The 23,695-nt window shown below is 34.5% G+C and overlaps 1 protein-coding gene across 2 annotated transcripts in view; it reads right to left on the bottom strand.

Moving 5' to 3' along the window:
• PTPN4 (protein tyrosine phosphatase non-receptor type 4) overlaps positions 1 to 23,695 on the bottom strand; it is a 121,119-nt gene that overhangs the window by 13,981 nt on the left and 83,443 nt on the right. For both annotated transcript variants that reach the window (XM_052791112.1, XM_052791111.1), the window contains 11 exons: positions 18,353 to 18,487; positions 16,914 to 17,072; positions 11,690 to 11,849; positions 8,618 to 8,701; positions 8,476 to 8,532; positions 6,934 to 7,090; positions 5,251 to 5,417; positions 3,589 to 3,679; positions 3,443 to 3,504; positions 2,517 to 2,663; positions 74 to 202 (listed from right to left, as the gene is read on the bottom strand). In XM_052791112.1, the coding sequence (XP_052647072.1) occupies positions 74 to 202; positions 2,517 to 2,663; positions 3,443 to 3,504; positions 3,589 to 3,679; positions 5,251 to 5,417; positions 6,934 to 7,090; positions 8,476 to 8,532; positions 8,618 to 8,701; positions 11,690 to 11,849; positions 16,914 to 17,072; positions 18,353 to 18,487 (1,348 nt within the window). The remainder of the gene's footprint in view (positions 1 to 73; positions 203 to 2,516; positions 2,664 to 3,442; positions 3,505 to 3,588; positions 3,680 to 5,250; positions 5,418 to 6,933; positions 7,091 to 8,475; positions 8,533 to 8,617; positions 8,702 to 11,689; positions 11,850 to 16,913; positions 17,073 to 18,352; positions 18,488 to 23,695) is intronic.

Raw genomic sequence — 23,695 nt, 5'->3', positions numbered from 1 at the left:
TGATTAAGTAAGTTTTAGCTAGTCTGTGAGGATTCCACAGATTAATACCTAAAAACAGATATTATGATTTTACCTCCAGATTAGTCAATGTCATTTCTCGAAAGACATAAGCAGGATTTCCTTCTTCTGAATGGCAGGTAATCTGGAAATTCCCATATGATGAGCTTCCTGATGGCTCTGGCCAGTACTGATGGCATTTAACCTAAGGTCAACACATTTTTAAAGATGCCTGTGTTTAAATTCACAGAGTATTATTTCCACTCTCTCTAGCTCCTTACACCTTTATTCATTACAGACTATTTTGATAATTTTGTAATCACTATTAATTTACTTACCAAATAGACTGTGTTGCCTAATTATTGTTTATAAAATAAGGTATCGCAGAGATTTCCTGGTTCTCTTTTCAAGAAGACACATGCACCAGCCCTTGAGGTTAGTTTAACTGAAGATGGATGCCTTTAACTTTCATTACAATTTAAAAAAACATAAACATATCTATAAATACTCCATCTTAACACTTGAGTGACAAAGATGCTGCTTTATAAATATTTCTGACCTCTAAAATCCTAATCTAATCTTCTCAAAGCGTATTTATATGGGAAAAGAACAAATGAAAAAAAAGGCGATAAGCAACAAAAAGTTGCTAAACTAATGCAGAAATTAGGGGAATGCAGATGGTGGACTTCAAAGACTCTTGATAAAGTCATCAAATGTAAATGAAAAGTTCAAACACCAAGATTTTCAGATATATTGCTTAAACGCCTAACTACAGAGGTCATTTCAGCTCAAGTGTACTTTTGTTTTTCCAACCCACCTGGCGATTCTTTAAGAGCAGCCAGATTTGCAGACTTCCTGCTCCACTGAGACATCCCGGCATGCAGTGGGATAGTGATGTCAGTAGCCTCATGATCAGCTTTAGAGCAGGGAGTCTGCCTATGGGTATAAGACAGATAAGTCCTTTTATTTCATTATTAAGCAGCTCTCCAAAGAACTCCACAAATATCATTATTGAAAGGGTGGGGGAACCTCAGAGAACTGCTATTGCAAGTCTGTTCTTAGCAGATCTGCAAAGAAAACTCAAATTAAAAGGGCACTTGTACTGAAATTCCCTCTAATCATGTTTATTTGGGAGCAGGCAGCATCATGCTAACATTGAGTCACTGGAAACTGGTTTAAAAATGCTGCAACTCCCCTTCAATTATTTTAATTATATTTAGAGGCCTGACCTTCCAGCAAATATATGGTTATTAAAAAGTTAGAATACGTACAGCTGTATAGCTGAACTACAGTCTGAGTTGATCAGAACACCCACAACCTACTATAAATCCATCTTCAAAAGAAATCCTAAATGTGGAGAAATTCCACTAAACTATTATTCCAGACTGTCATTTCTGTCCACACATTCAACCAGCCAGGGCTACTGTGAATGCTCCAGACTATAAACCCAGTAACGCTGGAATTACACTGTGTATATGACCAGGTTTGATTGTTTTGCCTGTCTCCAAAGGACAAAGCTGCATAATAAACAAAGCTGTTATGGAGAAACTATACCTTAAAAAAAAAACCCAAACCAAAACCAAACAAACCACAAAGTACACCTGAGGCTTTTTACAGCACCATACACAATTATTTTCAGTAATTTATAACTCTAATTACTTTATTACTAGTACTCTATTTTTACATATTTTTGTATGGAAACAACTTAAAGGACAATGCTTCTTTCATATGATTAAACAAATGTTTATAGCCACAGAAGAACATTTAATGAAAAATTTTAGATTTCAAGCTTATCAAGGATTCTCTTAAAGACAGCCATCCAGGCATGGGATTTTAACACTACAAAGCTGTGTTAGGCTGCCTTAAAAAAATAATTTCTCTATATATCAAAGAAATATCTACAAAAACTGATGAAACTTCTTGGAGTTCCTTCATTTAAAGTTTAGAGAAAAAATGCTACAAAGGTAAATTCTAGTTGCTTTTTACTTTACAGTAAAGAATCAAAGAAGCCTAAAAATATTTTAAGAAATACGTGAAGTCTTCAATGTATTTCTGAACTGAACAAAGTTTAACAATCTCAGAAGGTTTAAAATGTAAGAGTCATCATTGCAGCAGTACTAGGAATGCACTGCCCTTATGAAAAAAAGTCATAAAATCATAGAATAGTTTGGGTTGGAAGGGAGCTTTAAAGGTCATCTAGTCCAACCCCCCTGCAATGAGCACGGACATCTTCATCTAGATCAGGTTGCTCAGAGCCCCATCCAACTTGACCTTGAATGTTTCCAGGGATGGGGCATCTACCACCTCTCTGGGCAACCTGTTCCAGTGTTTCACCACCCTCATTGTAAAAAATTTCTTCCTTATATCTAGTCTAAATCTACCCCTTTTTTGGCTTCAAACTATTACCCCTTGTCATATTATATGTCATAATAGTATATTCCTCTAATCTTTTAAAGGCTAATCACCAACAGATTTTTAGAACATTATGCAAGTAGTATTTAAGGAAATCTTCTACTTACTCTGCCCCGTTCAACTTGAGTTGTTAACATTACAACCATAGATGAGCCTTGTTCCCAAGTCATCTGCCAAAAATCAGGACAAGTGTTCGGTAATGGACCTTGACAAGCAATGTACTGGTTTATTATTGTGGAAGAAGGGATTTCCATCTAAGAGAAGACAAAATCATTATTTTAATTCTTACAGCAAAGGTGAGTCAGAGATCAGACATTTAGTGTTTAGTAACTAGCACATTAAAAAGCATCAACTATATTAATTCTATTTATTATAAGTTAGTAAATATGGATTGGCACAGATAAAAATTCTTCAAAGTGTTTCACATGCAAAATTATTACAAAGATCTAAGTACACTTCATATATTAACTAACAGTTACGTAGTTGCCATAACCAAGATCAATGGTTGAAAAAAAAAGTTATAGACCAAATAATGGCAAATAAATTGGCAAATAATTCAAACATTTCATGCTCTTTGGGTTTCTGACACCAGCTTTTAAAATACTGATCTTGGAATTTAATTTAATCTCTGTTTTTTGTTCCTGAGAGGAAAAGTAAGTAGCTGTAATTTTGTTGTTACTAACAATGAAAAGAAAAAAGATGTAAAAGAAAGTGCTGCCAGATTAAGTTTTACTGATGTTGAACACTACTGCCACATTAGTAATCAGAAAAGAAGAATTAATTCCTCTGGTAGAGGGCTAGCTTCTCTTAGTGTTTTTTCTTTTTCTTGGGTTTCATTTACAAAAATACCTGTCTCAAAGCATTAGCAACTAAGTAGATCTACAGTAAATTTCAAATCATCTGACTACAGGTTTATCAGCCATTCTAGTCTGAACTAGATTTATGAAAATGTTATTTTTTTTAAATCAACTTCTCCATTGAAAAACTGCAAAATTACTTAATGTCAGAAGTTCTTTTGAAAAATACTACTCACATTTATATAATTTGCATTGATGTAATCTTCATTACTTTTTAAAATAACCCGTGTAGCATCATCTGAAAAAAAATTTAGAAAGATGTTACTTATTTACTAACCACAGTAAATACTTCTAGAACACATATACAAACGCACATACTTACAAGGCGAAATGTCTCTGTATCTATTTTTGGAAATGTTTTGAGGTAATCTGGCACAAGACATTGTCATTCCAGGCTTTTTCCTATACAATTGCTAAAAGACAAAACCAATGGTCAGATCATAATAGATGCAAAAGACCCGTTAGTATATTATTTGCCTAGAGGCACTTTTTAGAACATAAACTACTGAGCAATGGTAGCTTCAACACACACAAAAATACTTTTCAAAAGAAAGCACTACAAATTTAGTTATGCTGTGGTATCACTGAAAATAATCAAGACGTCATCACAATTTGTTTAAAGACAAACTGAACATTAAATTTCAAGCTTCCATAAGACCACTGATCTTATTAGAGAAAAGTCAGTATTGTATACTGGTACAGGAATTGACTGATACTGACATTTCACACAGTCATTTGGGGCAAGCAGATTGTGTTGTGTACATATAGGCATCTACCTACATTGCAGTTGTTCCACTTTTTTTTCTTTTTAGACAGGGCTTTAAAGTGCAACCTGGTCTAGTAGAAGGGGGGGTGGAACTAGATGATCTTTCAGGTCCCTTCCAACCCAAACCATTTTATGATTCTATGTCCTTCCGTATTTCAATAACTGTAGGGCAAATCCTGGGCTACCTCATGCTTTTCCAGCACAAAATCTCCTTTGAGAGGTTCCTGCCCTCTCGTGCCTTAGCCACGCACTGCCACAACCCTTGTGCTGCAAACAGTATCAGTGAAATAATCCAGGTTCAATAAAAAGCACTTTAAAAACTTTTAAACATTGAACCTGTTTGGGAGACTAAAAATGTATGGTTAAGACGGGATTTTAAATCACTTTGAGAAAATCTTTTCTTTCTATATATTAAAGTAAATTTTACCAAAGTTTTTAAAGAATAGTATATAAATATATTTTATAAATATATGTTGTAATACATAATGCTAGGTCTCCATTTGGTGAGGAATTCAAAGAATTCACACTGCTGTGTTCTACAAACCTACTGCTTCCTGCTTTAAGTCACTTGATCTCGTGCATTAAAGATGGAATATCATCAAGGCACAAGCTAGTGCTAAAGAAAGACTATAGCTATCAGCAGGTTAGGACCCCACAGGAAGCACACAGTTCTCTTGAAATGTCATAAAAAAATCAACTATTTATAAAAGACATTTGTACATTAACCCTGAAGATAGGGGTTGTAACCCTTAAGATTAGGGTTGTATTTTCCATTGGTAACTTTATCTTCCCCCATTGAGATTGTCCATAAAATGGTGACAGCTCAGCTGTCATTCAGTTTCTACAGTAACTTTGATATGGAATGAAGGTCCCAGTACAGAACACATATCTTGGTATACATTTTTCAGTCTTCATCTCTATGAAAGTATTTTATTAGCATACGTCCCTGATAACCACAAAAAGCTGTAAGTAATCAATAAAGCTATTTATAAGAAACAACACTAAAAACTATTATTAGGATTATTCTATGCCATAAGTTTGCACATACAATACAGGATTGGATTTTTTTTGTTATTTTTCTTTTGAGAGTGTAAGACAACTGTTTTGCTAAAAGATGCTGACTCTACTGAAATTTAACTGAAATCTGCTCTGCTTAAAAGAATTACTATCCCCAAAGACTTGGAACTTGCTCACAGCTACAGGCAACACAGTACTCACATCAAACTGAGCCAAAACAGTTCCAGTGATAAGCCCCTCTGCTAGCTGAATCATGGATTCCCTCAGAGCATTATCATCTTGATGGACACCATCAAGTGGAGATTTCTCAGGGATGTACTGGAAGTCAGGCTCGCTCTCCAGCTTCTCTTCCACAACATCATAGACAGCTATAACAAATAAAGGCATGAATGCTCTGACTGAATATGATGTTTGTCAAGTAAAGTTAGCTCTAAGTCATTTATTTAAAAGAGCAAAAAAGGTAAGTGATTCTCCTGTAGAAAAATCCACATTTATTAACACACTGATTTTAGTCCCCATCAGCAAGGGCAAGTAGCCTCTACTGATCATTATAACCTATGGCAAAACTATTTTTTTTTGGTTTAATAGTAATTTTAAGTGAAAGCACATCACTGACTGCTAAAATTTTGATCAAAACTCATGTTATACCCTACCTTATCTGCTGTAACTCCCTAATCTCAGATTCTCACATCATGCTTCTGAAGTCATTATAGTTGCATTTACATTTTTACTTTTAGTTCACTTTGAACTGATTTTAGGCTTCAGTAATTAGGGCAATATGTGCAGACCACCTGAGAAAATAGCATTAATATGTCTATATGCTATCAATGCTGTTATGTGTGCCCTGTCTATAAATAAACTGAAAAATAATATGCATCTTCTAGTATACGTAACAGAGACATATGCTGTTTGAGAGCCTGTTTTTAAATGATATCCCATGACCATGAAGGAGGAAACTGGCAACTCCTCACTTCTACAACTCAAATGTTTTTATCCAGAATACAAAGATAATCAACACACAAGGGGAAACTGTTTTAGTAAATTTCTAAACAAAGCTAACAATTTTATCTGAAAAAGAAAGTAAGCACACAACAGCTGCAGGAGAACTTACACACAGAACGAGAGCACAAGTAGGGAGTGCAAGTAAGTGAATAAAGAAAAAATTGTTCATGAGGTGGCTGAGATACTCTCCTAAAGCAATTTCAATTATTCTGATTAAACATATTTTCATTTTGCTTTTTCCTCTGCAACTGTGTCATAATTAGGATGTGCAGCAGAATTAAGTCCAGTGACCATCTGCTGGCAATGCTCCTATAGTGCATTTCATGAATATATTGCCCAAGCTGTTATTTAGACTGCATTTTTAGCACTTTCTTCTATTAAGCCTCCTCAAGTAGAAATGTTACCAGTCGTTCTGGGTTGTTTTAAAAACATATGGAAGGATTTTGCATATATCAACATCCAAAGTCATCCAAACACTGGGTGTTTGGAGAGGGTTTTTTATTTGTCTGTGTTTGGTTTTTATTTTCCTTAAGGGAATAACAGCAACCTCAGAAACTGCATTCAATATCCATACAGCTTTCTGGACATTTTTATCAATGAGAATGAGAACAAAATTTAAATTAGCTCTCTGTTATAAATATTTGATCTTTGACTTTCCTATTAATTTTCAACACTTAGTTATGCACAGCTCCTTAGAGTATGGGATCGATCAAGGTTTGTACAATACATTGTGTTGTTGCAATTTCTTTTCAAGGAAGGGAGTTCTTTCTTATTACAAAGATGTTAAGCATTCCATCTCAGGACACAAAATGGAGGTTAGAAAATGAAAGCAAGGTGTGGATTTATTTATTTATTTTTTATTTTTATGTACAAATCACTCACCATTGGGTCGAACTAGGAGCACAAGTTCCCCTGAGTGTCTCTCACAGCTAGCTTTAATAAACATAACAACTTGATCATGGGTATGTTCTGCTATATCCCTGCCATTAATCAGTACAACCTGGTCCCCTTCATTCAAACGAGGGACACAGAGATCAGCCTGCAAGGTGAAAAACCAATCAATCAATCAATCTGTAAAACAAGCCATTTCCAACTTCTCACCTTAAAATAGCAACTTAAAATAACTATACTTGTGGACTTAAATCCTAACAGCCTAGTTGCTATGGTTGCTGCATTATATTCAAATGCTAAATTTAAAGTGTTACACAATACATAAGACAGTGCCATTCACATGAACAAATCAATTTGCAGCTGGGAGGTGACTGTCATTGTAACATGTCTTTCGGCAGCTGTTACTCCACTCCTCTAGTTGAAGTAGAAAGCTCCTCTGTTTGAATCACATTTTGTATAGGTAATTAAAAAGCAGGATGTTCTTATCTTTGAAGGGAAGGTAGTAACATGGCAAAGCTTTGTCTAAATCAATTTCACAGGCTTAAATGCTTCAGGTGTGAAATATCGCAACTGTAATGACAAGAGTAAGACGAGGACCGAAGACAATGCACAAATCCCAGTACTCCCAGAGAGAGGAATAAGGTAATAAAAATTATAATCATAGTCTAAACATTGTTGCAGAAAAAAAAGAGCACATGCCACCACCAAATATCTTCTCCTTAGAGAGTGGGTATTTAAAGTATTCAGCCAAAATTATTTATGTTACTAAATATTTCAGAGATAATAATTAACAGGGACAAGAACAATGGTCTTGGCAAACATTTTAATATTTTCAAATAGTAAAGAGAAAAAAAAGAAAGCTGTACTTCTTAAATGTTAGCAAATAAACGGTTCAGTCTACTCTAAAAGGTATAAACAGAACTGACTCCAGTCAGCTGAATACCAGGTCAGTATTTTTGGCAATCAAGTGACAAAATATTGTGCCTAGTTTGAAGACACTTTTGATAGTCACTGAACACCAGTAACAACAGAAAATCAGACCTGATGAATGATTCATGATGTCTGATTTTAATCTAACTCTTGGCTTTACTCAGCTACATCTGTCACTAAAATAAGAGAGATTTGGTATTTTAGTTATTTTTAACATACTAAAAGACTCTTTCAATATATAATTTATGTGAAATGATATGAATGCCTATTATTAAAAAAAGTAATAAAGTAAATAAATGTATTTTTAGGATGACACAGCTCAAGAAACAGTACATACTGAACAACTGAACATCTGTAACTCCCTGTAATTTTCAGGAATTAAACATTGTTTCAGTAAGAAAAAAATATTTTCGAGGATTGAAGAACTTTTAAAAATATGTTATGTAGCCCCATCAAATTCTTACTGCGCATAAATTGCCTTGTTATGATAATGATATGGCACAAACTAATTTTCATAGGCAACTATGAAATAATTTACAGTTTTGAATACATACTTCAAGATACGTAGATATTGCTACCAAGTTTGGTTTTTTGATAACTTACAGGTGTTCCTGGAGCTACCCTGGACACTATTACTGGCATCTTCTGATCGTATCCACCCTTTAAAAACAAATTAAATTAGTAATAAACCACAAATGTCAGAAAATAATCGTAATAGACATGAAGGGAATAGATGTACTGTTACCTTTACATTGAAGCCAAACCTTCCGTTTTCATCTGGTTTCAGTCTGATCATAACAAGATTGTCATGGGGGACACCACCATTGGGCTAGTAAACAAAAATTATATTATATTAACGTATATTTTGTTCATAGATAGACTTTGAGGATATTGTATGTAATAATTTTGCAGTTTCCTCATCAAGTAATTGCTCCTGGACACTTGAGAAAACATCAAGTAATAGTGCAAACATCTTGAGTTTTGCATAGAAGGGAAAAGTTGTACATTTAAAAGTCTTGGACATAACTAAGTTAAAAGTGTGCTCTGTCAAAGCAAGCTCAAAGTAAGAAACAGTATTAGAAAAGACTAATTGGCTTCAAGCACTTTTAAGAAAAACAGTTTACTAAATGGAAACTCCTTAAATTTGTTTTAAGACCACAGTGAAATGTCTGCAGTAAGAATGTAATATGATGAAAAATAAGGTAATTGAAGGTATACTTTTGATTCTATTAACAGCAATATGACAGTAGTAAGCAAGGACAAGTTTGGCAACAAAATCTTTGTTCCATATCCCCTATTCCATTTCCAATGTAGTGGAGTATGAGGTGTGACACATGCTCTACAGTGATCAAGCTCTGACAATTTTAGCTGCTTTCTTTCTGATTTCATTCAGATCACACCACCACTGTTAAAGGAACTACCAATAAACTGGGGAATACTAGATACTTTTTAATCTGGAAAAATCAACTTAGTGCCACTGAAGTGATTTTCAGTTTGTTCCCATCAATATTTATTTCACAGACTGAACATCAGCTGGTATTTCTATAGTTTCTATGGTGAGGATGAGAAGTATTATTAAAGAAATTTGTTTCAAGGAAGTTTTCAATGTTGCCTATTACAGCCAAAGCATAAGATATTCAGAAAGGAAGAAAACAAAAAAACTTATTAAAGCAAACATTTCTGTATGTAAGAAAGTTCAAAACCTGCAGGTTCAATAGGTAAAAGAAGTCTGCTCAACTTGGATCATAAAAAGTTAACTCAATTCCAGGTGTTTTAAGCTCTTGGTTAAAACAAAACAAACGCCCCTGAACACATTCACAGTAATGAAAAGATGAAAAATTTGGGGAAGGAGAGGAAAGTAACAGTGTAAGATACGTTAATGAGAAGAGAGGGCGCTTAGGAAGCTTGATCATATGCAAATCATTTTAACCTATGTTCACTGGCACCAGAGACCAGACTCACATTCCTGGGCAGAATGAACAACAACCAAGTGCTCACCTGCAGCATTTGGCAACTTTTGTGCCATTGCATACACAGACAATAAGGGAATAATAATTTCCTGCTTTAAGAGGCTATTTTGAGCAGCAATTTTTAATGAAAAACCTGAAGGACCACTGTATATCATCATTAACCTGTTTGGCTGAGGGGACTCCTGGCCACACCTGTTTTCAAATACTTCTGGACATTCTCAGACTGGATACGTAAGGATTGCAGATGGAGTAAAAAGTTGTCATTCCCATACCTGTCCTACTACCTTTCTAAATAGACTCTCCATACGTACAGTAGATGAAGGAAATTCAATAGCTAAATGAAGTCAAAATGGTGAGGGGTTTTCCTTAAAATATTTGAGATGGAGCAGCAGAAGAGACTTTAGCGGTGCAGGAACCCGAAAGTGCATTCTGGTCAGAAAAGCAACTTTGAAAAAAAAACATATTCCAAATCCTAAATTTACTATTTCACAAAATTTCAGAGTCATGCTGTGTTCCTTCTTCTCTAATACCCAAAATAAAAAGCCATCAGCAGACCACATTAGATCTTCAATTACAACAGTGTACTGCTGTATTCTGCATAAATGTGGACCATTGGACCACAGCAAACAATCACATTGATAATGCAGAGAAAAAAGAATCTCATTCTCACACAGCTGTGTTGGTTTTGCAGAACTAAAAGGAGTTAAAAAAAACAACTGAAAGTTATTTTTGTCAATTTGGTAAAGATAACTGAATACAGAGCAGAAAAACTTGATGAATAAAGTAGTGTTATCTTTCAAAACAGAACAGTACTTTAATATGACTCAGGTAAGCACTGACAGAAGACAAAGCTGTTAAAAATTCTGTTTCGTTATTTAATTAAAGCAAAAATTTTTACAACATTCCAAAATGCTCATAAATTTACGAGTTTCACTGCCGCATGTTTTATTAAAACCCCAGCTATGAAATTAAACATGGTTTTTATGGGAATCTTAATTTTGTAACGAGGCCTGAGAGAACACCCTAGGCTTAGAGTTCAGAATGCAAATAAAAATAAACCAAAGGCATTTCTAAAATATCAATTTTGGGAGCTGACTCATAATTTTGAATGTCTGAGGCTGGCAAAACTGTTTATACAGTATTTGCTATATCTGGATGTTAAACAGTTTTCCCATCCTGCAAAATGTTACTTTTCCCACATCAGTATAAAACTAAGAACCATTTGAAAACTTCTGGAAGGACAACAATCACAGAAATGGTCAGTGAGATCTCACCTCAGTCAGACAATAATCAACTGACTAGATTACTCATCTAGCACATGCTTAAGTGTGGAAAAAGAACTTTTGCTCAGATTTTTACATTCATTGTCACAGGTCTTAGTAGAGTCTCTTTCTTGGAAATTCTGATGAGAAATGCAACCACAGATTCAAGAAGCCTCTCCTGACAAAACTGCTCTAGAAGCTGATAGGCACTTTTAGTTTCAGCTTTTTGATAAAAACTAGATTAAACACCAGTGGTAGCGTCTGCAATGTCTTCTTTAAAATTGATGGTAAATGACTTCTCAAAGAAGAGGTTAGTTAGAAATTTCTGCATGTGCTGAAAAGCTAATGTTCAAAATGTTTGCATATCCATCCCACTGTAGTCATTTGATGACAACTGACAAAGGACTACTCCAGCAGGTAGAAAAAATAATGGGAACTAGCAAAGAGACAGTATGTGTAGTGGAAATGCTGCAATGTATGCACAAACACAACATCTCTGTGAAATGCTTCAGAACCAAGCTCATGAAAAGTAGGACTATCATTCCGATAAAAAGCAGAATGGTTAAACTGGATGCAAAAACTTACTGTGGATTTTTCAGGTGATGCAGGAACATCAAATGTTTCATTAATATGGTTATCCAGTTCTTGCTGTGAGTGTGAATGATGAATTTGGTTCCAACTGTTCTTTTTAAATTGTTTGGGTGGTAATGCAGGAGGCTGCCCATCTATAGGAGTCTCTTGAGATCTAAATACCAAAATAGAAGTACGAAGTGGAACGATCATGAGACATTGACAGTTCTTTCAGGGTTCGAAATACACTGAAAATACTAGAAGAAACTCAAGAGTTTGACAGATGAATATCTGTATGCATTTTTAGAACCTCAAAAATTTACTGTGGTGGAATATATTGGAAGTGTATGTTTGGACATGTTGCTTCTTTTTTCTTGACAAGCAACTGTACACAGAACCAGTAAGTTCACCTTTTACACATTACTTTTTTTTTTTTTTAAATGGTTTTAGCACTCTTAACCCACTTTATATTGGAATATTATAAAATTCACTGTACTTATACTCTGCACTCTTGCTAAAAAATTATTTCTAAAATAGATGTCACTTAATATCTTTTCCTCAGTAAGAAAATCAATTAGTTTGCATCTGAAATCAATGTCTGCAATTTAAATCTTAAAAACAGACACAAGCAGCATAATAAAGTGCTCCCACACTAGTTTTTGGCTTCTGATCTAAAAATAGGAGAAATGCAAGTTGAAGACAATTCAACTGTCCCCCTGCATTTATTTGAAAAGCCCATTGGAGATTATGGTGTTAAATTTTAATTTTTCAATTTAAAAGTATATGTGTACATTTCAAGAGAGTTTTGGTTCCCCCCCATCTTGAACATATTCCCTTTTGAAACATGTGCAGTTTTGAAACATTTGTAAAAATGGCATTAGTCACCTGCATTTTTTTAGCTGAGTTATAATGCCATTACTGAAGATTAAATAGCAGAAAGTTCTATTTCTGTTTTAGATCTGCAAGCACTCTACTGTAGGTTAATAAAAATGTTCTCTTTGTTTATGTATAATATGGATAATTTCCTTTACTAGTCCTTTTGGAATAAAAGTGTAACTGTATAATTTGTATTACATAAATACGTGACTCATCTTTCATTATATGGCTTTATATTTAAGAATTAAGAAGAACATTTTTACAGGCCAAAAAGGGCAGTTAGCAGCACATAGTTCCCATTAGCTCAGTTTGAACGTCAGTTTCTAAATACCAGCAAAGATACATGCCTTCCTCCCCATGAGCCACTTTAAAAGGTATTATTAAGTAATTTAATGACTTATGACAACAGCCCACTGATACTAGTGGCAAATCCAAAAACCACCAAGAATGAAGTTACAGGCTACAGCTAAATCTGAAGAGAACGCTACCACTAAAAATGGGTGCCTCAGTTCTTTCTTTCACCCACACCCATGGCCCCTTTACTTGAAGCACTCCAATGCTCCTCCCTTGGCTAAAGCAGTTTACCAAGCAAGCAAAAATACACTGACTTTTTGGACAAGCCCAGGTAGCTCTCTGCTGGTTCAACAAGGTGAACTGATTCATTACAGGATCGACCACCACAAGGGGAGGGAAGTACACTCCCAGAAGCCAGAAAGAGGACACTGCCCCTTTTGTTATCACCAAGCTGTAGCAGTAACTCATAGCATAACAACCCTCTAAAAAGCACAGGTAAAACCCCGTGAGTAGTCCTACTGTATTTAATTGGTCTAGCCACAGTAAACTGTTAGCAGGGTAAGACTCTCATTATGAGACAGCATAACATTTCAAGTTGCTGCAAGTTAGAAAACCTAAGGCACGCATCAAATTCCATACTGTATAATTTGTTTCTATGCAATTAAAGTAAGGCAGATCCCAGATACATGTTTTCAAATACAAACAAAAAAATCAGATCACACTTGTCTACAGTGATTTCAAATAAAGGATGAACCTCTTTCAAAAAGCACGAACACTGAATGGGAAATGGAACACTTCAAAAAAGCACACGTTCTCCATTTGGTTTTAAAAAGTTTTGTCAATTTTCTTGGAAAACAAAATATTGACAATTTTTTTTTGTCAATGTATGAAAACAGTACATTTGAAAAGATCCTAACAACATTTTTTTCTGTATGTTTTTGCTTAATTTCAACTTCCAGAAAATATTTTTTTTTCATGCAGTGTTAAAAGAAAAAAGTACTAATTATTCGGTATCTGATGTCTGAAGAATCTCGTGTTCAAAACACACCAGGGAATAAAAACAGTATTTCTTAACACTTTGCAATGCAATAGCGTATCATCCTTTTATTTTATTTTTCAGGATAAGCAGCTTTTCTAAATTCATTTTTGTGGAGAAAGAGAAAAATATGATGATTGCCAACATTTGCAAAATGAATTTTTAGGGCAGCTATAAATTATTTAGACATTGATTTACAAAGGTCACCCAGAGCTTTTTAAATGCCTATGTATTTGTTCATTCAGGTCTGGTCAGCACAGATTATTCAGCCTTTTAAGTGAAGGGAAAAATAGTTATGTATTTTCCTGCAAACAATTACTCCTGAGAGCTTTAAACTGAATAAAAAAGGAACAGAAAACATAAGTAGAGACACAAAAGAAGTCATTCCAATAAAAGTAAAAGATGGGATCTTATGTTTGACTAGATGTCTGTACATACATGTCAACAAACACAAATAAATTCCTACCAAACATACAAACTTATAGAAAAGACTTGAAAAGTTACTTAAATGAGCATTTTAGAAGCAGCAATGCAAGTACTGTAATATATTAGCATAATGAATTGTGAGAACTAACAATCAAGCCTTGGGCAAAAACTTCATTGCTTTATATTTGCCCAGTCAGCTTTGAATTTCCTTATGAATGCTTAGACAATGGCAGTGAAAGCAGCCTATTTTGCAGGCAAAGCAGCTCTCTGTAACTGCATTCAGCAATTTACATAATAATAAAATAACACACAAACCCTGGCACTGACAAGCTTTGGGTATTTTTGTTACAGATATCCGGCCTGACCTTTTAATATATTAAGCAAAAGTTTCATACACACCCCCATAAATTTATTAAACTAAACACACATCACGTGCTTTTGGAATTTAGGGTTATAATAATCTCAGGGAACTACAAGCAGAAATCTCTCAATTTAGTTTTGAATAGCACATGCAGATGAAGAAAAAAAATGTGGAATTAAAGGTTGCATTAGCTAAGCTGTAATATCATTCTAAACTGCACTGAAACTAATTTCTTTTGCTACGTTGACTCCAAACTCAGAGATCACTAAACCTACTGCTTGTCAAGTTAGCCCATCTGACTTTCTTACATATGTAAATTTGATCAATAAATAAAAATTCCCAACAAATTAGCAGATGGACTACTCGAATCTTTTCACTCCAAAAGGTCAAACTGTTTAAGAAATAGCTTTTTGAACTCTAAAACAGTATAATTTTAAATTATATTGCTAATGTTAACTTCATGACTACTACTTTCATAAATCTCAAATCTCCAATCAATAACATCACCTGGAACTTTCAGAAGACCCTAATGGGGTTCATGTATTTTTGACAGTCAACATCCTCATTCTTAAAAATATCTTATATTAGATATCTAGACTGGGAGATTAAATTCCACTTTTAAGTTTCCAACAAGGGAAAAAACAAAAACAAACCCCAAAATGTAGTGACGGAAGAGCAATAGTTTTTCTGCTAGGGCATAAAAAGTGCAAAATCATGAAAAAGAACAGCCATAGTTGCATAACTAATTTACAAAACCACTTCCTCTCTTTTTAAGACTCATTTCTATGGTAACATACACCAGAAATCAGGTATTAAATAAACAAATCCCAAGAACACTTAGGAACATCTTTTACAACTTAACTTAAAGGCATATGAATAAAATAGAATATTTAAGAACTGTGCTTACTTCACTGTATCCCTCTACTATTCAGTAAGTGTTTCTCATAACTGACTTCAGTTGGAGCCTTGCAACAGAAGGAACCTGACCCTGTGTGGCCTTTGTACAGCAAAACTCTAATATGAGAAAAGACTCACAAGTGTTCCAGTTTTGAGACTCCCTTGCTATATGAATAGGTTAAAAAAGCCCACCAAAAAGGGGACTTTATATTATTAGGCCAAATTAATGTTTTATAACTCTGAAAGCTAAATAACTAGCTGATGGGCAAATTATAACTATTGTACCCTATCATAAAAAGCATCTTGTGTTATTTTACAAAACTTTTAAAATTTTGTATTCTATTTCCCTCCCCAAAATCACAGACAGTTGTGAAAACCGAACGTACAGTCCAAGCAAGGTTTTAAAATTGTGTTCAAATACCTTCCTAGAGTAATTTTTTCTGAGACACATAATTTGTTTGTAAACATGTAATTATGTTTGTGCTATTTTGTAGTTCTCGAATGGTTCTGAAACCATTTGAATGATTTCCTTGCTAACAAAGATTACACAAAATTATGAGGGCAAGTTTAGCATTACATATATAGCTACATATAAGAAGGTACAATGGCACTGTTAACAAGGTGTTATGTTGTGCACCTTTTTCCCCCCAATTAATCTGCACTCTGACCACAAGTTATTGAGTATTTCAAATCTTTGAATAACGCAACTTTTTTTGTTTGTCATTCTTCTGGACTTAATACACAATAATAGCTTTTATTTTGCTGACCATAGCATAGTAAACTTACAGCATCACGATTATTCAGCATAACAGAAAAAAAGCCTGAAAGTACTATCTTAAAAAAATAAAGATATACCCTATAACAATATACAAAACGTACTAGGAACCTCAGAATGCCGTGGTGCTAGAAAAGTATTTTGGCTAAGTAATTTGTAAAGCTCAGTCATACTTCTGTGCCTTGACAAAAAGCAAAACTTCCAAACTCACAGGAATTAAAAACTTTTTATCACAAAACAATGTACTTCAGTTCTATAAAAAAAAAAAACAACAACTTTTGCTTCCACATCCAGACACAGATGGTCACATTACAGCAAACCCACATTTTGGGCGGGTGGGTGGGGAAGGTATTGTAATCCTGCACCAGGAACATGTTAGATATAGGTCTTTACTTCTGTATCATCTAATTTTCAATAAGACCTACAGTAATACTCCCTAAACAACAGCTACCTTTTTATTAGATTTTCTGGCTCTCCCTGACCCGAACACTTAACACTTAATGGTGAAGATTCCTGACTTATCTTCAGAAGCCCTGTATGCTACCATATAGTAATAATGACCAACAGAACTTACGGTGATGATTCCAATATGATGCTATTAGCCTGGGTGGAAGATGGAGATCTGTGATTTACAAATACTTCACTTGGGGAAGTGTGAACTACATGGTCCACTAAATGTCCAACTGATGAGGGTCGTAACCGGGCTCCTTCTTGAGTGAAGGCAGAGTTGCGACTAAGAGGGAAAGCATAGCAGTGCAATGTGAAAATAATATTATTATTGATCTACATTCCTTACACCACTACAAAGGAATGCTAAAATAATTATTTTCTCTCAGTGCAAGCATATGTTCATATACATATTTTTATTAAGTAATTTAAGGTTTCAAAAATCACTGAAACAATAATGTCAGATCAACATGCTATATTTCAGGATTTTCTTTTTAAAAGTGTTCAAAAATTATTTTAATAAACACTATATGGCTAATATTTTTCCTTCTTCCTTTTTTTTTTGTTAATTAAAGAAGCCCGAAAGCATTATGGTCCAATGAACAGCCTACTGGACTGACAGTCTAGTCAATGGGAAGAAAAATGAATCCCCAAGAAGAAAAATCCTGGCTCTGTTCATGGTAGACCTTAACTTGAATTCATTAAGATGAACATTTTATCCCCTGCATCTTCTCCTAGAAGAATCATAAGCTTTGCACTGAGACTCTTACCATTTCTGTGACCCAAAATTTTCCCATTTGAAGTCTAGCATAGTGACGTAGGCATCTTTCTTAAAATGCTTTGAAGCATGCATGCATAAGTTATGTTATGCTATAAGCATCATTATTACACTATTTTTACAATGATATTTAAGTGCTACAGATATTTACAACAGACTTTTGAATAATATGCTGCAATGCCAAAGAATCTTAAAACCTTCTGGTTTATGCAATACAAAATTGGATAATAACAATTCTTAAGCCAGTTTCAGCACACTGAGAAAATTGGTTTTTTTCCAAAAGATATTAGGAATGATTTTTCACTAACTATAAACATAAAACAGAAAGCTCTATCGTGTGAAAAGAGTAAGCTTTGAAAGGAAATGCAGAAAAATTGAGGAGAATATACCTGCAAGGATTTCTGATTAAGTAATTTTCCCCAATGTTTTAAGAAGTGGTATTAACTAGAATACATTATTTCTAAAATATCACATGGATTTTATTATCAGGCTTTTTTTCTTAGCCAAATGAATAATTTAGTTTTAACTGTGCTTGAGAAAACTCAAGCTCTCAAATTTAGGGTAGCGTGCTACATCTTACACTTTTTATAGGTTGACTGAGAAGCACCTAAAATACACCCCCAAATAGTTTCTCTTATCTGGAGCTAAATGTTCCAGATAACCACAAAGCACATAATTTGTGAAGCTATTTGTCTCCATAATGCATTAATTCTTTTATTACACAAGTAGGTCACTCACATTACAGGTAGACAGCTACTTCTAGGGAGAGAAGATTCAATGCTACTTACTGATTTGGGGTTCCAGGTGGAGACCGTGATGGCAGGCTCTGTGTTTCCAACCTATCATCAGACAGTGAGTTCCTACTCACTACTTCCCAGTCCATCCCACTCATTAATTTCCGTGCCAAGGGTTTACTGGGGGATCTAGAATAAGAAAGTAAAATAAGTAACCAAAAATTATATGAGGTACGAATATGTTCTATCTGATGTTCTATCATAGGAAACTAAATTATATAGAAGAAATGAAATGTAATAATGCAAAACTATATTTACATGGGCAGTTCTATGTTTTCTCAATATATTGTACTTCATTTTCTGTACTTTGTACAAGAACATCAACGAAATACAGTCATAAAATACTGCTGGCTGGGAGGGAGACAGGCAAGATGGAAGAGGAACCCACTAAATTTCACCAGGCATTTCTAATGCCTCAAAGAGACTGACTCAAACAGAACAGTCATTGAGAGGTCTGAACTTAAAAATGGGAAAAAAAAAAGAAAAAGAAAAAAAAAAGGTCCAAACAAAAAAAACAAAAAATGCAACAAGCAAAAAACCTCTAAGTAACACAACTATTCAGCCATCTCAGGAAAAATAAAGCAGTGGTATCATCAGCCCCAGAAAACTCCCAAAGACTTTGAAGAACTGAAAGCAGAGTAATCATCAACATGGCAACAGAGCTACTGAGTTTTGTTTACTCATCAGGGATTTCCATCAAGGTGACATGCTTTCTTCCAGAACATGTTTTGTCACATGTAAGGCGGGTGCAATCATCCTATTTAAACTTCTTTGTGGGTAACCAAACTTCATGTGGTTTTGTGCCAGAAATGTCCTTCAGGTTAAAGGTCATTATCACCAGTGGTTTTATACAAGAGGAGTTGTATTTTCTACTTGTTGCCCTTTTTCAATATTGAGGAAACTTTTTCTTCTCATTCTCCAGTCATCCCAGGATACCTACAATACCCTTCTGCTGTTTCTTTCACCTATTTCTTAAGCACAAATGAGACCATACTTGCAATCTCTCATGAAATACTATATTTCCCTTTTATACTGGAAATCATCAAATGAATCATCCGAGAACTGTGGTTGCTTTTTTCTTAGCATCACATTGGATGGTTCAGTCATGCCGCGACCGAACATACCCACACTTCTGCCGTTTGCTGTTTTCAACCAAAAATTCTATAGCCAACAACAAAAATTCTTTTAAACAATCCTTAATTGTCCTGTGTATCTTGTGTTACTGGGTTTTCACCTTACTTCTACTACTTAGATGGTGCTATATAGTTCAAATTTCTCCTCTATCATTACCCAACCCTCTCTTGTTCCAGTGATACCTCAATTTCATCAGTCTTTTGTGCCATGATAATTTCATTCCCATTTGCCTTTATATTCTATCACTACACTCTTCTCTACTCTGCAGCTTTGCACAATGAGGTGACAACGTATTATTGTATCAGTATAACTCCTTCATTTGTTTCCCCAGCTCCATACACCCATATCACAAAATCTGCCCTTGCTGTTCTTGGGACACATGGTAACTGTTCTTTATCTTCACTGTTATCACCTTACTGATTTACTGAAAGTGCAAGTCCAGAGAGAAGGAACTTTGAGAAATTAAGGAACTACCCGCACACAAATTACAACCTTCTGAAAATGAGAACCTTAGTTGCAAATACATTTTTGCTTCTCACGGAACTTAAAACTCAATGCAAGCCACCACCTTAAGGAGACTGTCCTCGAATTATCAAAAAAGTCTACAACAATAACAAACCAAGCATCATATTGAATAATTTATCTTCACATGCAGAAATATTTAAGTCCTATTGATGTCAACAGTGTTTGATACTAAAGGAGTGGTAATCTGTGAAGGGTTTATTTTTGTTTTTACACCCCCAAGCAGTTCTGAACATGTATTGCATGCTGCTTTGCTGCTCTAAAGACTTACTGAATAAGTGTCTGAAATTTGGCAGCTGTTAAGTGAGATGGGCTATTCTAAATACTACTTGTTCAGGTTTTATTCCACCTGAGAAAAAAAATCTAATAGTATATTGATATTTGAAAACAGGGAAAATATCAATTATTTAATTCCTGAGAAAAACACATCCATTCTTAGCGTGCTTCACGGTATTTAAGCAGTATTAATTTGATTCAAAAAGTAATTAGCTTGCTATCATGTCAATTAAACTAACATTTCAATTTCTGTAATATGCTTCAAATGTGAGCAACTCAAACCACTTAGATATTTTTCTTCACAAACATAGCAAATTTGAGCAGTTCTGAACAGGTAAAACAACAAGAAACCAGCAGAACTGAAATGCACGTCTAATGTTATCCGTTCATTATTCTTTTATTAATCAAAGCTATCATTAGCTAGATTTTGCTGACAGCACGCTTGCAGCCAGATTAGCACCAAGAGTCAGCTCTGCCAAGAGGTGGATTCTACTAAACAAAGAACAGGCTGAGGGAAAAATGCAGAGGAACATAATATATCCAAAGCTAAATTAGGTAAATACAGGACTGCAGATATGGTATTTTCTGACAGACAAGTAAAGGCAGCTATTGAACCTTATTTACCTTCAGTGAAAAAGCAACAAGTGAAGTATAGGAAAGTTGGTGGGTTTTTTTTTTTTTAAATGCTCAACAACAGTGAAAGGGCACTATCCTTGTCTGTATAAAACAAATTAAATCACAAAGAGAGAAACAAAAATATAGAGAGAGAGGGGAAAAAACAAGTTTTTCCAAAAACTACATTTTTGACTGCTTCAGAAAAAACCCACTGCATTGTATCTTAAGTCATAGTTTGTAACTGCATTTTTGAAAACTTCCTCAATTTATGCAACAAATGAACATAACTCTAAAATGAGAAAAGCATTACCTTCTTCCCTATCAAAAAAATGCAATGTTAAGAAAACTCACCTTTTACTGTAGATAGGGTCTGATCTTTCAGAAATAATACCTTATTGCCATGATAAACAGCTGCAGTGTTTATCAGCAAAGGTTCGTTTCAATTATTTTATTAACAGCTCTAACCTCAGAGTCCCACCCACTCATGTTTGTTGCCTCCATTTCCTGTCTTTGCAGAAATTTCAAAGAAAAAATTACCACACTGCAGCACCAAACTTCTCAGTGCTGTGGCTTTTTTGATACTAGCTCTCCTGCCAACACTTCTATACCTAACAATAAGTTATTTTTTTATTAACATTTAAGATATGTTGTGAAATATTCCTGCAGGTTTCTCCTGTATCACTAATTCCTTACAATATTCAAATAATTTTCTCATGCCAGAGTGCAGCTGAGGAGATGGGAGGGGGGAAGTAAGCTGTAAAAATCTTTTGAAATGCTTTGATAAACTTTGAAATCCTAAATTCCACATTTCTCTGCTCAGTCTGGATGCTTCTATTGCACCCCAGCAAAGGGCCCTGCTAGTTAACAGCGTAAACTATTTTCAGATTTAATTTTTGGTGTATCTGCAGAAACATTCTTAAAAAAGTTGGAAGAAGTCCTATCTATCTGAGTAGGGACAGAGACCAAAAACTTTACCTGCCCCCAAAAATCAAGAACAGTCTTAAGAGTTGCGATACTATGTGAAATACAAAAAAACAAGCAGCAGGGATGAAATTACATAATGCAACTAAAAAATAGCATGACAAATTATATTAGCTCAGCTACAGTATACAAAAGCTTTTGAAGATAGAATTTGTTTTCCCTCCCACAGCTGAAGTGTTAAATTCTTGTAGGAGCTGGGAAAGAAAGAGGGTATTGTTTGGGAATACAGGTGGTAATCTTTTAAATCATTTCTGTCCCCAAAATAAGTATAACCTGGAGCCACAGTCTTGCTTTGTATTTTGACAAGGAGCACAGGGAATGCATTTCTCAGCAAAACTGGCAACTACTGCTTCACACCAAGAGAATGAAACTGTATACAAATCTGCAGATACACCACAAATGACATATGCAATTTAAAGCAACTGAGGAATTATTTAACTAACCTGAATAAATGCATAGTTGAAGCAAGACTGGATTTTTTGAAACGGAGAATGCAACTTAATGATAGGGAGTTTGCAAATACAAATGACTGAGATACCCACTCACTATCATACAATGCACATAAACTACCTCTCTCAGCTCCAGTACACACCAGAATTAGAATACTTTGCAAGAACTCTTAAGAGAGAACAGTGCTCTTTAAGAAATCTCTCAATTCATTACTTGATCGAACTTTTATTATCTATTTTCACTTTTATTATGCTCCCAGGAATTCTTACAGGTTTTCTTGGGTTATGAATATCCTGCAACAAATGAGGCCAAGAGAATAGCTGTAATGAAGATTTAAAAAAAAAAAAAAATCTAAACAACTGCAGCAAGAGTCTTCTAAATGCTTAAGTTAGTGCTGCGTGAAGATTAAAAAAAACAACATCTACAAAATGTATCAAATTTATTACAAACTATCTCCTTCACAGAAATAGATTCCAATTTTCTAAATTAATCTTAAATGCTTTTATGATTTGGAAAAAAAATAATAATCCATGAATATTACTTCAGCTGATTTTTAAGTTAAATCCTGAAGATAAACAGCTAAGCCTGCTAACTGTAGGTTATACCTGCTTCTTTTATTCAAATGGCTGTTAAGAAATTTTATTTCCATGTCTTGTGCTCTGTATCTATGTTCCGCTCCGTGTGCAAAGGCTAGATGATCATTACTTGTGGCAATCACCATCTCCCAACTTAGAACAAATAGATCACTCAAATAACATTTCAATGTAACTATCTGTGTTATTTTCTTACAATGAAATGATTCAAAAGTTTGCTTAGACAATATTAGCTCAAATAAGGCAGTTTCTAGTTAGATATTGATAAGAAAACAGAGTGTAAATCTGGATAGCTCTAGAATAAAAACCTGAAAACACCTTTTTTTTTTAAACTGATCTTGAATAAATCTTCTGATGTGGTAATAATAAAAGCAACAGTAATTATTTAAATTTTTTTATGTGTCCACTTAATTCTCAAGAAAGACCTGACTGCAATGCTAGCACACTCCTGGTTTCACAGCAAAAGGCAACCAATATCTAGCAGAACTTTCAAAAGCAACCGAAACAAGCCCACTGCTTGACAGCTTAACTTGCTGTTCAACAACACGATGACTTTGTCCAAGAAAGACCCACTGAGGAAGAGAAAGGCAGGTTCCAGGAGAAAAAAAAACAAGAAAAACCACATTATACCTAGAAAACCTTAAAAAGCAAAATTTATCCTCTGCATGAATACAAAAGGGCTAACATCTACTCAGTATTTCAACTTCAAATGTAAATGTTTATAAGACAAAGAATTAAAGATAATGTTCTTAGATTAAGCTTCTTG

The sequence above is a fragment of the Harpia harpyja genome, chromosome 7 (assembly GCF_026419915.1).
Source record: "Harpia harpyja isolate bHarHar1 chromosome 7, bHarHar1 primary haplotype, whole genome shotgun sequence".
Taxonomy (NCBI): domain Eukaryota; kingdom Metazoa; phylum Chordata; class Aves; order Accipitriformes; family Accipitridae; genus Harpia; species Harpia harpyja.
Note: the sequence above shows the minus strand (reverse complement) of the source record. Positions and strands in the feature narration are given on the sequence as shown.